Raw genomic sequence first — 14555 nt, 5'->3', positions numbered from 1 at the left:
TGTCAGGAAGAATTTCTTCACGGAGAGAGTGGTGGATGCCTGGAATGCCCTTCCGGAGGAAGTGGTGAAGTCCAAAACTGTGAAGCACTTCAAAGGGGCATGGGATAAATATTGTGGATCCATCAGGTCCAGAGGACGCATATAAAGAGCAGGTAGTAAAATACTGCACGGAGCGGCAGTAGCCACAGAGGCATTCACGGAGCGGGATGCCAGTGGCCAGTGGTAGGTGTCCACCTTCATGGAGCGGAAGGATGTAGGGCTGTCATCTCCCAATTAAATAAAAAAAAAAAACAAAACAGGGATGGGATCCATCAGGTCTAGAGGACACATATAAAGAGCAGGTAGTAAAATACTGCACGGAGCGGCAGTAGCCACAGAGGCATTCACGGAGCGGGATGCCAGTGGCCAGTGGTAGGTGTCCATATAAAGAGCAGGTAGTAAAATACTGCACAGAGCGGCAGTAGCCACAGAGGCATTCACGGAGCGGGATGCCAGTGGCCAGTGGTAGGTGTCCACCTTCACGGAGCGGAAGGATGGAGGGCTGTCATCTCCCAATTAAATAAATAATAAAAAAACCCAGGGATGGGATCCATCAGTTCTAGAGGACGCATATAAAGAGCAGGTAGTAAAACACTGCATGGAGCGGCAGTAGCCACAGAGGCATTAACGGAGCGGGATGCCAGTGGCCGGTGGTAGGTGTCCACCTTCACAGAGTAGAAGGATGAAGGGCATCCATCTCCCAATTAAAAAAAGAAAAGAAAAAAAGAAAAAAAAACAGGGATGGGTTCATGGGCTTATAGGTATTACCAATTATTAGGCTTTTCAATATTTGATGATAGTTAATGTGACTTTCAAGGCATTCTTCACTTTCGGTGCATGTCCGGCATGACTCCTTGCTTCAATGACAGGGGAAAAGAAAAACTGATACTTCACACATTTCCAGCATTGCCCTCTGCTTCATGGCAGAGAGCTATGCTGCCGCTTACCCAACTAATCAAACTTAATATTTCACTTGGAAGCAGCTCCAGCACTGCTCTCTACATTAATGGTGGGGGTGAAAAGGGAATTAGAACATAAGGTTACTAAGAGCCAAGAGAAACAGTTAAGTATGAGAACAAATGTGTGAAGCTTGCTGGGCAGACTGGATGGACCGGTTGGTCTTCTTCTGCCGTCATTTCTATGTTTCTATGTTTCTATGTAAGTTCTCCAGGTGGATTTCCTCAGCAGGCTGCAGTTGGATTCGGGGGAATGGGAGTTGTCCCCGGAAGCTTGGGATCGCATCTGTGCTAGATGGGGCGTTCCCCAGTTGGATCTTATGGCGACATGGGCCAACGCAAAGATGACAAGGTTTTTCAGTCGCAGAAGAGAGGTCAGTGTAGTAGGTCTGGATGCCCTGGTGTGTTTTTGGCCGACGGGGATCCTGTTGTACGTGTTTTCTCTGTGGTCTCTCATCGGACGTGTTCTACAGTGCATAGAGTCGCATCAGGGATTGGTGGTGCTGGTGGCGCCAGAGTGGCTGCATCGCCCATGGGTCACAGATCTGTGTATCTTGCGATCGTGGGACCACTCAGATTGGCCCATCTGACTGCAACAGGGACCCATATTTTTGGATCAGGAGGATCACTTTTGTCTGAGAGGTGGCACTTGCGTATGGGCTATTAGGAACAGGTGATTTCTACCTTTCTCCAGGCACAGAGACGCCTAGATCTCTGTAGCGTATACCAGATTCTGGAAGGTCTTTGAGTCCTGGTGTCTGCAGCGCCGGCTAGATCCTCTATCTATGGATGTGCCCCAGATTTTATCCTTTTTGCAGGAGGGGTTGTCTAAGGGCTTGGCCTATAACTTGCTCCGCGTACAGTTATTCGCTTTGGGTTCCCTTAGGGGCAAGGTGTGAAGGAAGTGGTTGGCCACCCATCCTGATGTGGTTCGATTTCTGAAAGGAGTGAAGCATTTGCGACTGCTGGTTCGGAAACTGTGTCTGGATTGGAGCCTCAATTTGGTTCTTCGGGTTCTCTGTGGGGGCCCTTTGAGAAGGGCGAATTTGAAGGACCTGACATTGAAGATAGTGTTTCTGGTGGCAATTTGTTCAGCCAGGCGGATTTCGGAGTTGCAGGCTCTGTCATGCAGAGACCCCTTTCTGCATATTTCTGATGATGGAGTTACATTGCGAACAGTCCCCTCTTTCCATGTTAATTTGACGGTAGATTTCCTGGCCTTCCCAGAGTGGTCCAGGGATTTCCCTCAGGTGTGGGAACTGCATCTTTTAGATGTGCACCAGATTATCTTGCATTATCTGGAGGTCACTAATTCATTTTGGTGCTCAGATCATCTTTTTGTGGGGTTCAGAGGCGCAAAGAAAGGTGATAAGGCCACAATTAGGCAGTAGTTTAGGGAGGCCATTTGCTCTGCTCATATTTGTAGGGTCGTAAGGTTCCACAGGGGCGCAAGCAGCTTCTTGGGCAGAATGCAAATTGCTTTCTCCCCAGGAAATTTGTAGAGCGGCGGTTTAGTCTTCGCTTCACTCTTTCATCAGACATTACCATTTGGATGTGGGCACACAGCAGGATGCGTCTTTTGGTGAGTGTGTTGCGCGCGGGTCTTTTGGGTTCCTACCTAGTTTAGAAGTGCTTGGGTACATCCCACTTGACTGGACTGATCTAAGTATGTTCATGAAAGGAAAATTGGTTCTTACCTGCTAATTTTCATTCCTGTAATACCACAGATCAGTCCAGAGACTCTCCCCGTTGCTGCCAAAAGACTTTCTTAATAGTTGATGTAATATAGCCTGAAGAGTTTTTGTACTTGAGTTTTGTGTTTCTGGAGATGCCAGAGGCTCCAGGGCAGGGCGTTCCAGCCCTGCTTTACCTGTTCACCCTAGATGGGGTTTTGTAGCTTCTAATTCTTTGGCTTAGGTACAGTTCAATATTGAGGGACCTAAGTGGCGCACTTGGTTATGTAGCAGTGCCTCAAGGTTTTGTTCGCTGCCTCCATCTGCTGGTAGGGTTGCGTAAACCACTTGTCTGGACTGATCTGTGGTATTATAGGAATGAAAATTAACAGGTAAGAACCAATTTTCCTGTCACCTCGCTTTCCCTTTTGGCAATCCTTTTTTCTGCTAGACCTTAGCTTTCCTGATTTTTTTTCTTCATCTCCCTCATTTTTGCTAGGTATTCTTCTCTATCTTTCTCTTTTTGGGATCTTTTAATCTTCGTGAACGCTTTTATTTTTTCAGCCACCTCCTTTGAGAACTAGATTGATTTATTTTTCCTTTTACTCTTGTTTACTCTTCTAACATATAGATTTGTTGCCTTTAAGAATATAAGAAATTGCCATGCTGGGTCAGACCAAGGGTCCAACAAGTCCAGCATCCTGTTTCCAACAAAGGTCAAACCTGGCAAGTACCCACCTTCTAATTTGGCCCATTGTTTTTCCACCTCACCCATTTTTCTCTTAGTCTTCAGTTCTTCCTCCATGTACATCCCCATTTTGACAGTCTGTATTTATGAAATTCAAAACTCCGGGTCTTCGTGTGACTTCTCTGTATTTGCAATATCAAACCTATACCGTCTGATGATCACTGGTGCTCAGGTGAGCCCCTACCTGAACATTAGACATTACCATTAGTGAGCATTAGATTGAGTATCACACCCTCCCTCAGGGCTTCTATTACTACAAGGGTATCCATTATCTCTTTACTTTTTGTAGATTCCACAGATGGGATATTCCAATCCACATCCGGCAGATTAAAATTCCAACAAGCAACACTTCTCTCTTCTTTCCCATCTTTTCAATGTCTTTGATCAGATCTCTTTCCAGTTATTCTGTTTGAGTAGGTAGCCTGTACATCACACCAGTAAAAATGAGAGATGTTTAAGAGTTTTGTGGTATTGCCTTGGCATCCAGGAGTTGGATAAGGTTTTAGCTCTCAATTCCCTAAAGGTTCAAGTAATAGCTATTTCCTGTTATGGGGGTAGATTCAAATGGCCTTGGTGACTTCACATCCAAATGTGATTTGTTTCTTAGGTGGGGTCAAGCAAATTTTTTCTCTCTTCAGGGCCTTGGTCCCCCAATGGGATCTTAATTTGGTCCTTAGTGTACTTGTAGGCACTCCTTTTGAATCTCTGAGGTAGACTTCTTTAAAGATCTCTTCTTTAAGATACTAATTTTGTGACCATGTGTTCGGCTCACTGCATTTTAGAATTACAAGATTTATCGTGCAGAGATGCTTATCTAGTTTTTTTTTTTTTTTTTGGAAGAGGTGGTTTCTCTCTGCTCAGTGCCATTCTTCTTGTCCAAAATGGTTTCATAGTTTCATCTGAATCAGGCAATTTCTCTTCCGGCGTTTATGAAGGAGGAATGTCTTGGCCAAGGATAGGTCTCTGTGCTTTTTGGATGTTTGTCTGATTCTCCTCAGTTATCTGAAGGTGACAAACTCCTTTAGGGAGTCAGATCTTTTGTGCTGTTCAGCGATCTGCATTAAGGGGAAACAGCATTCAAATCTTCTCTGGCCCGCTGGACCAAAAAGATAATTTCTTCAGCTTACTTGATGAAGGGGCTGCAGGCTCAGGAGTTGCTTAGGACCTGTTTGAGGTCTCAGGCTTCCTCTTGGACAGAGGCAACTGTGGTTACTCCTGAAAATATTTGTAAGGTGACTACTTGGTCATCTTTGCCTTCCTTTACCATGTATTACAGAATGGGTGCATATGCTAAAGCAGATGTAGCTTTTAGGGCATGAATTCTCAAGGTAACTTTTGACTTCGTCCTGCCTATATTAATTTGGGCTTTAGTACTTCCCATACATATGAACTGGTCAAGCACAGTGATAAGGAAGGAGAAATTTAGTCTGTCTTATAATTTCCTTTTCTTGAATTCTGATAGACTAGACCTGCCTGGGAAGTAAGGGTTTGCAGGTGGCACTTGCACTGGCTTGAGAACTCTCGGGTTTCATAGAAATCATATTTTACTATCTCCTTATTAAAGAGAATTCAAGGTATATCTGAATCTGTTTGCTGTTTTTTTTTTTAGTTTTCTTCTGTCCGGTTGATAAGTGGAAAAGGGGGTTTCTTGGAGTATTTTCTTGTTTGTTATTTGATTAAGAATTGGATGCTTACAAAGCTTTGTCAAAACAATACTGCATCTGAATATGATGTACCACTACTAGTGATGTCACTGGAAAAGTTGTGTTCTCTCCATCTGCTGGTAGGGTGGTATAAACCCCCATATCTGGACTGGTCTAGCAGGATTCAAGGAAAGGAAATTAACAGATAAGACTACATTTCTCCATAATCATTTAATGATACTCTAAATTTGCTACACACAATTATTCTTGTATGGCAATGATCACCATGCGAAGAGTATGTTGTCCTTGTTTCCGTGACCTTTTGCTTTTGAGTTGAAGCACAGAGCCCATTGTTCTTGACACAATGTGTTCTTTTGGTAAAATGAAATATTCATAACGCTATATACCGGTAAGTACAGCTAAGCAAGAATGAAAAGTGCTTTTGAATGTAAAGGGTTTATAAGTAATGAGTGAATTTTAGTTAGGCTTATTGCTTACTTTTATATATCAAAGGAAAGTGTTGTAAACTGGTAGTTTTTGTTTTGTTTTCTCTATTCAATCTTTCCTCATTTTTTGAAGTCTCTCCCTATCCACCGTGTCATGAGTTTCGTTTAGGTGTTCCTTTTTAAAATTATGTTACGTGCGGTTATTAAATCATTATTAAAAAAACAACAGTTAAATCCAGAGGATAGTGCAGATTTTCGGCCCATATCAACTCTTCCTTTTTTTAGCGATATTGATAGAGAAAGTTGTAAATATACAATTAATGAGTATTTAGAATCCAATCAGTTACTCTTTCCGTCCGAATTCAGGTTTCGGAAACATCAACACAGAAACTCTCCTCATGTGTTTGCAAGACACTAGGTTAAAGAGGGCTGGATCACGGAAATTCCGATCTTTTGATTCTGCTTGATATTACCTCTGCATTTGATACTATCAATTATGAGTCAATGACAGACAGACTTCAAGAAATTGACCTTAAGGATATTACTTTAGCCTGATTCAAAACTTGTTTCGCAAAAAGATTTTTCAAAGTTAAACTAGGCTCTGCAGAATCAGCCAAAATTCTGGGGTCCCTCAGAACACATTGAAACTGTGGGAAATCTATCTCAACTCTATTAAACAACTTCTGACTCAAATGTCTTTGGTCCTTAATAATTCTAAAACAGAAATTTTGATCATAAGTAATAAAATCACAGAAAAAATGACTTTCACTATTTCTTCATGCCTTCCTTCCCATCGAATCAATTATGAAGCCAAAGATTTAGGCTGTATTCTAGACAGCGAGCTTAATCTTGGAGCCTTTATAAGAGCCACAGTCAAAGATGGCTTCTATAAACTTCAAATATTGAAGAAATTGAAATCCCTTCTTCACATGACCGATTTTAGGACGTACTGCAGGTTTTAATATTGTCAAAACTTGACTACTGTAATGCTCTCCTTTTAGGATTGCCAGCAATAGCCATCTGCCCATTGCAACTCCTGCAAAATGCAGCGGCTCGCCTTCTTACCAACTCAAGGAAATTCGATCACATTACCCCTGTTTTGGCGGAGTTACACTGGTTACCAATCCATGCCTGAATCCACTATAAGTGTTTACCATTAATTTAAAAAAATGTTCAGGGAGAAAATACTGATTGGTTAAATGCATCTTTACGAATACATACACCTGCTCGTAATCTAAGATCTTTGGGCAAGGCACTTCTTTCCATATCCTCTCCAAAATCTGTTCATCTGAATTCAGTTAGGGAAAGAGCTCAGTCACTAGCTGGCCCAAAACTTTGGAACTCATTGCCACTAGATATGTCAAGAAACAAATATATATTCTTTCAAAAAATGTTAAAAACATGGTTATTTGAGCAGTCCTATTCTTCAACTGGTTAATCCTTTGATTTGCTGACTCTCCCATTATTTAATTGGTTTTAGTTTGATTAGAAGGTTAGTATTTTAGTTACTGGGCCAATACAGGTTTTATAAAAAAACTGTATTTTATTATTTTGTAATCTCGTTTAATTAGGCTATTTTAGTTAATATAGAATTTTTTACTGGGCTTTCTTTTCTGTCTTATGTTTATTTTGTTTTTAAGTTCTTTTATATCTTAAAAGATTTATTTACTGCTAGTTTTAATTTTTAATTGTATATAGTTAAGTTTTATTTGTTGTATTTGGACTAGGATTAAGACCTGGCACCATTACACTGTGAACCAACATGAAGTGATAAACAAATGTTCATGTTATAAAAATGTTAAATAAATAAAATAATAAATGTGGGGTATTTTGTAGGTCGCAATGAGAAAGGTCAGCTGGGACATGGAGATGCAAAGCGAGTGGATGCCCCCAAACCGATAGAATCTCTGAGCAGTGAGGTGTTTGTTTCGGCAGCTTGTGGAAGGAACCATACGCTGGTACTGACAGGTACAGGACAGAGGGTGTGCTCTACAACAAGAACTTTGATTGCATATCTAACTGCCCTTTGGTATCAGGCTTATAGCAAATTGGATGAAGCAGCATTTCTGGCAGGATACTGGAGAAGAAGAAAATATAACATTTGAAGCTTAGGGGATATCTGGAAGGAATAGCATTTATGCAGTAAATGCTGGAGGGGAGAGTTAATACTATATTGGATCTGTAACATACAGGAGTATCTATAGCAAGAAATGGAAGGGGTATGATAATTCTTCTAGGCATGCACCATATGAAGATAGGCAGGGAAGTGTATTCTTGGAAAAAATGTGGGGGTTGGGGAAGACTAAGAAGGAGAGGGATAGACAGAAAAAAAACATAGTGGGAAGAGGAGCATGTCTGGTAGGATAGTGGATTATGGGGGAAGAAATTTGTTTTTAGGCCTGTACCATATGAAAAATGGATAGTGACGAGAATGAATTTGGTGGAATAAAAAGTAGAAAGAACAGCTTTGAGCTGGCCCCATAGCTCAGTGGTATTGCAGAACACTGGTATGCAAACAACTTGGGTTTGAGTTTTGGGTCTGGACTCTTTTCCCCAGGCCAGCCAGGTTTGGGAATGCTGAGGAGGCCACATTCACAGCCCTGGAAGGTGAGGAGTCCTAGACTTCACTTAATAGCAACAGCTAGTGGCCACATTAACTGTGATCTAGCAGAAACTGTGGTTGGTGGCCCCTGGCCGAGAAATATTGCTGGGGCTGAGTTGGGAGGTTGATATTAAAATAAGGAGAAAAACCTTGAGTAGTTGAGAGGCAGTGTGGCCCAACAGAAGTCTGTTCCAGTTTCAACTGGAAGCTCAAAGGAGCATGAAGAAACTTCAGGGCCAAAACAAAAAGACCAACTGTAGGGGTCAGACAAGTTGTTTGGCAAAAAGGGTCTGGGGAGGAAGCCAGAGAAAAGAAGGAATGGCAGCAGCAGTTCTCTGGTTCCTTATCAGGAACTTGCTGCTCTTCTATGGACAAGATATGAGAAATACATGCTTTGTACCTTCTGTACATTTAACCACTTGAAAATATTATTTTATGGCTTGATTTTCAGTAGATGTTATTGTCTGCTTTAGTGAAAATATTTCTGTCTTCCAACCCTTAAGCTTCTGAAATCTAGTAAATGTTTCTCCGTGGACAATCAGGATGGTAGCCACACAAGTGGGTGATGTCATCTTGTCAGAAAGCTCTGTTGTTTAAAGCTGGTATTAGCAATCTGTAGTTATTTAGAGTAGTTGTGGGTGGATCCTTGGACCAGTGGCAGGTGACCATGCCCTCGGGGGAAATCCCATGAGGGACCACTGGTCAGGCTTAGTGTAGGAGACAGACACACACTAGTTCTTTTATTAGACAATATGGTAAACCACCAGAGGTGGCAGTAGTGAGCTGGAAGCGCCCGGCTGGGCTGTAGTCCCTCAGATACTGTAACAGCGATCCCAAGGTGGCTGAGCTGTAGAGAAACTAAAACAGTGAGTAGGCAGTATATGCAGAGTTCTGGAACAAGTCCTTGATGGTAACACTCACACAATAGTCTCTAAGGCAGTCCAGGAGATGGTATATAGTAAGCCCTCGAGAAGCGAGTACCTGGAACCAGGGAAAGCTCTGAGAAATAGATGGAAACTCACAATGTTGTAAGCAGCGATGACTTCTTAGCAGAAGTGGTATTCAGGAGCAAGTCCGGGACGTGGGCCCTCGAGGAGCGAGTACCGGTTCCGGACTGCAGCCTGCAAAGAAAAAGAGAGAGCGAGACCCCCCCCCCGAGGAGCGGGTACCTCTAGTGAAGGCCAAGGAGGCAGAGTAGCTAGGGTTGTGGAGAGTGAATCCCATCCGCAGCGACCTGGAGGAAGCGAACCCCTTGCTAACTCGTCTTGTTAGCGAAAACTGAGTCCTTAAATATCTGGAGCTGATGACATCATCTCAGGGGAACACCCCTGAGGTTCACGCCAATGCCGGTACATCAGTCGGGCCGCACGCCCTTAGGCATCTGGTCAACATGGTGGCTTGCAGCGTCAAGCCGGTCCGGGAACGCTTGAGGAGGACGGCCTGGAGACACCGCAGCAGCTATCCTTCCATCGCCAACGAGGTAAGGTGGGCGGAGCAGAGATGTCGGACAGTGACGGACACAACACATCTGGCAGCACAAAGATGAAAAGCTCTCCTAGAGCTCAAAAAAGCCTAGGTTTTTCTGAACATGTGTGGAACTTAACTGCATTTTTTTTTTCTAGCCACTCATCTGGTTGGTTCAATCTTTTCATCTCATTATTCTTTAATATTGATGGTAGTATCACTTTTGTTTAGTATTTGCTGAAATTTTCTTTGTAAAATTGAGTTCGACACTGACTTCCCCTTAGTGCAAGTAATGCTTGGGGACCAGGTTCTCTGCAGTGTAATGTTTTTGGGCACCCTTTAAATGACAAGGTTGTGCGGTCACAAAGAGAACTTTGTTCTTAATAAAATCTTGCAAACTTTAATTATAGCTGTACTAAACCACTTGTGTTTGGGAGGGGATGAACATGCTTTTTTAAGGTGACTAAATTGAAACCGGGATTCAAAAGATGGCCTAAATGTTCCAAGAAAATGTTTACAATCAGCTTCCATGATTTTTGTATCAAATGTCTAGGCCCTTCTAATGACATGTTGAATTATGTTTGCATGTCTACATATGCAGAGGGACCATCACTCAAAATAAAACATGCAGCATCCCCTCATGTTTGGAATCAAGACTTGGCGCAGTCTCTCAGTGCAAGCACTAATCCCCCTCCAGTAAAGAGGGAGGTAAGTCACCAAAGGATACCAGCGTAGAGAAAGAGAGAGGAATTCATGCACTTCAACACCAAAGATTACCAGCACAGTAAAAGACAGGAAGTTCTCACAGGCGCATAGAGCAGAAAGGAGATCGGCACAGGAGTTGGTGCCATTCACTGAATCTCTGTTCAGCGCAGACATTAAGCCAGCACCATCGATTTAACATAGGTGTCTGTTCCTTGTCAGCACATAAATCTTGGCACTAGTATTTTTTCTTTGGACCTGAGCAGTTTGAAAAGCCTAAAAGTACTCTAGTGAAACCTTTGCCAAAAGAAGAGACTGCCACTGAGAGTGCCAGTTTTAGTCCCAGAATCGTATTGTTTTTCTTCATCAATTCCTCCTCCTCCAATGAAACAGCATTCCTTTCTGAAAAGGTGCAACTGCAAAGATTAAGAGTTTAGATTAGGCATGGACATTGTTTAAAAATATCATCTGGGAAGCCCAGATCAAATGTATTCCACGCATTAAAAAAGGTGGAAAGAAGGCTAAACAATTACCAGCATGGTTAAAAGATAAGGTGAGAGAGGCTATAATAACTAAAAGAACATCTTTCAAGACATGGAAAAGGGATCTGAATGAAGAAAACAGGAAACAGTATAAGCACTGGCAAGTTAGATGCAAAGCATTGTTAAGGAAGGCAAAGAGAGAATTTGAAAAGAAGCTTGCCTTGGAAGCAAAAACTCAAGACTTTTTTATAGGTACATTCAAAGTAAAAGCCTGGGGGGAGTCAGTTGGACCATTAGATGATCAAGTGGTAAAAGAGGCATTTAGGGATGACAAAGTTGTAGCAGAGAGACTAAGTGTAATTCTTTGCTTCGGTTTTCACTGAGGAAGATGTAAGAAAGATACCCATGCCAGAAATGATATTCAAAGGTGATGGTTCAGAGGAACTGAAACAAATCTCAGTGAACTGGAAGATGTATAGGGCAAATTGACAAACTAAAGAGTAGCAAATCCCCTGGACCAGATGGTATACATCCCAGAGTGTAGAAAACTGAAATTGCGGACCTGCTATTGGAAATTTGTAAACTGTCAATATCATCAATGGTACCTGAAGACTGGAGGGTTGCCAATATTACAACAATTTCTAAAAGGAGATCAAGGGGTGATCAGCAAACTACAGACCAGTGAATCTGATGTCTGTGCCAGGCAAAATGGTAAAAACTATCACAAAGAACAAAATTGCTTAACATATAGATAGGCAAGGTTTAATGAGACAAAGCCAACATGGATTTAGCCAAGGGAAGTCTTGCCTCACCAATCTGCTGCATTTTTTGAGAGCATAAATACACATGTGGATAAAAGTGAGTCAATTAATATAGTGTATCTGGATTTCCAGAAAGCATTTGACAAAGTCCCTCATGAGAGATGACTTAGGAAGTTTAAAAAGTCATGGGATGTCCTATTGTGGTTTGCAAACTGGTTAAAAGACAGAAAACAGAATAGGGCTAAATAGTACATTGTCTCAATGGAGAAAGATGAATAGTGGAGTGCCCCAGGGATCTGTTCTGGACCACTACTTCTTAATATATTTATAAACGACCTGGAAATGGGAACGAGCGATGTGATCAATTTTGTTGATGACACAAAATAAATCAAAGTTATTAAATCACAAGATGACTGTGAGAAATTACAAGAGGACCTTGCAAAGTTGGGAGACTGGGCATGCAAACAGCAAATTAAATTTAATGTGGACAAGTGCAAAGTATTGTATTTAGGGAAGAGTAACCCAAATTAGAGCTACACAATGCAAGGTTCCTCATTAGAAGTCACCATTTAGGAAAAGGATCTAGCTGTCGTCATTGATATGTTGAAATCTTCTGCGCTTTATGCAGCAGCAACTAAGAAAGCAAAGAGAATGCTAGGAATTATCAGGAAGGGAATGGAGAATAAAACAGAGGATATCATAATGCCTTTGTATCACTCCATGGTGTGTCATCCTCTTGAGTATTGTCACCACATCTCTTTAAAGATACAGCAGAATTAGAAAAGATACAAAGAATGGCAACCACAATGATAAAAGAAAAGGAATGATTCCCCTATGAGGAAAGGCTAAAGAGGTTAGGACTCTTCAGCTTGGAGAAGAGACGGCTGAGGGGAGATATGATTGAGTGCAATGGTTGTTTGCTCTGTCAAAAAGTACGAAAACTAGGGGACACAAAATGAAGCTACTAGGTGATGTGTTTAAACTAATAAGAGAAGATATTTTCTTTTATTCAACACATAATTAAGGTCTGGAATTCGTTGCCAGAGGATATGGTGAAAGCTATTAGTGTAGCATTTAAAAAAGGTTTGGACAAGTTTTTGGAGGAAAAGTCCATAAATCATTATTAAAGTGGAGTTGCAGAAATCCACTGCTTATTCCTATCTAGCCCTTGGGATCCTTCCAGGTACTCATGACCTGGACTGGCCAGTGTTGATGGACCTTTGTCTGACCCAGTATGGTAAGTCTTATGTAAAGAACAGTTAAGTGATGTCTGTTGCCACCTCCTTCATTAGGGGAAATTACTCCTGTGAAGGAGTATCCCTAGAAACCTTCCTTAACATGTATGAGTCCAGGTATCTAGCCTGGTCCATCAAAGCCAGAGAGAGCTCTGTAGGCGGGACCCTGCTTAGCAGGAATAAGAATGTGGGCCAAACTGGGAACTGATAGGCCCCACATCTCCAGGAGAAAGCAACTCTTGACACATCTCTGTCCTGAAGTGAGTGCTGTGAGTTATACTGCTAGAGATAAGCAGTTGGTGATGTGAATGCTGTTTCTGTATAGTAATAAAGTGGAATCTTTAAGAAAGAAGGCTGGAGTCAGTGTGGCTTCTGTCTCTAGCCTAAGATGTTTACTCGACTATCCCACAGACCCTTATTTTGGAAACCATAACTATGAAGTTGACTACCGACTCCACTATTCCAGTTACCTGTACGTACCCAGATCATTCCAGACTCCTGGGTTTTGCCTCCCTTCAGCAGATGGAGACAGAGAAAGTTTCACAGACACAGCCTTTTAACCCAGCGTGCCACATGCAGTCCCTGTATTTCTGTGTCTCCAGCAGATGGAGAAGGTGCAAAGGGTCAAAAGGATTTCTTCCTGTGCGCTCCCGATTTCGAGGGCAGAGCGTTTCCATCAGAGCAGAGCTCCGGGCACTGGCCAGAGGCGGACCTTGGGGAGGTCATCATAGTCCTGGAACCAGTCATTTTGTGAACGTCAGCCCAACAGAGAGGGCTCCGGCCAGGGGAGTGGTGGAGCCAAACCTACACAATGAGGCGAGGCTGGCCCACTCCTCAATCCCAGTCATTGGGGGTTGTTTGACTCAATTTTATGAGAAGTGGGTCAAAATTATGTCAGACCACTGGGTTCTAAGTGTCATAAGACAAGGTTATGCTTTAGAATTTGCTCAGCTGCTAAGAAGCCTGTTCATGGTCCTTGTGCCTTGACGGAAAAGAAACTGATCGTGCAGCAGACTATCCAGCAACTGCAAATGCTGGGAGCCATCATTTCCATCCCCGAGGCGGAACAAGGAACGGGACGTTATTCCATTTATTTTGTGGTTCCAAAGAAGGAAGGAACTTTTCATCCAATTCTGGATTTAAAGAAGTTGAACGTAGCTCTCAAGGTACCCCGGTTCCGGATGGAGACTATGCGGTCTGTCATAGCAGCGGTACGAAGCGGAGAGTTCTTGGCTTCCTTGGATCTAACAGAAGCATACCTACACATAGGAATTTGCCCGGACCATCAGATCTCCGGTTTATGATCCTCTGGAGGCATTTTCAATTTTGCTTTCTCCCGTTCGGGTTAGCAGTGGCCCCAAGGACCTTCACCAAGGTGATGGTGGTTGTGGCGGCGGCAGTCCTCAGAAAGGAGAGGGTGTTGGTTCATCCATATCTGGACATCTAGCTCATCCGGGCAAAGTCGGAGGACCTTTGCAGGCAGGCAGTGGAAGTAGTATTGCACCACTTGAGGATAGTGAATCTGTCCAACAGCCATCTTTCTCCTTCGCAGGTTCTGGAGTTCTTGGGTGTGCGCTTCGATACCCGAGTGGGGAAAGTATTTCTCATGGAGGAGCAGATTGTCAAGCTACAGACTCAAGTTTGGAACCTATTGGAAGCCCGAGTGCCCTGGGTCTGGGATTACTTGCAGATCTTTGGTACCATGGCATCTACTCTGGAGCTGGTCCCAGGGGCATTTGCCCATATGAGACCTGTACAGAATGCGTTACTATCCTGGTGGGAACAGATGTCAGAACAGTTTCAT

The 14555-nt window shown here is 42.7% G+C and overlaps 1 protein-coding gene across 5 annotated transcripts in view; it reads left to right on the top strand.

Moving 5' to 3' along the window:
• RCC2 (regulator of chromosome condensation 2) overlaps window positions 1–14555 on the top strand; it is a 96139-nt gene that overhangs the window by 16303 nt on the left and 65281 nt on the right. For 4 of the 5 annotated variants that reach the window (XM_029578580.1, XM_029578579.1, XM_029578582.1 and 1 more), the window contains exons 5-6: window positions 7342–7473; window positions 10173–10279. In XM_029578580.1, the coding sequence (XP_029434440.1) occupies window positions 7342–7473; window positions 10173–10279 (239 nt within the window). The remainder of the gene's footprint in view (window positions 1–7341; window positions 7474–10172; window positions 10280–14555) is intronic. The other variant, XM_029578583.1, reaches the window with a different exon arrangement.

This window comes from Rhinatrema bivittatum, chromosome 15 (assembly GCF_901001135.1).
Source record: "Rhinatrema bivittatum chromosome 15, aRhiBiv1.1, whole genome shotgun sequence".
Classification (NCBI taxonomy): domain Eukaryota; kingdom Metazoa; phylum Chordata; class Amphibia; order Gymnophiona; family Rhinatrematidae; genus Rhinatrema; species Rhinatrema bivittatum.
Note: the sequence above shows the minus strand (reverse complement) of the source record. Positions and strands in the feature narration are given on the sequence as shown.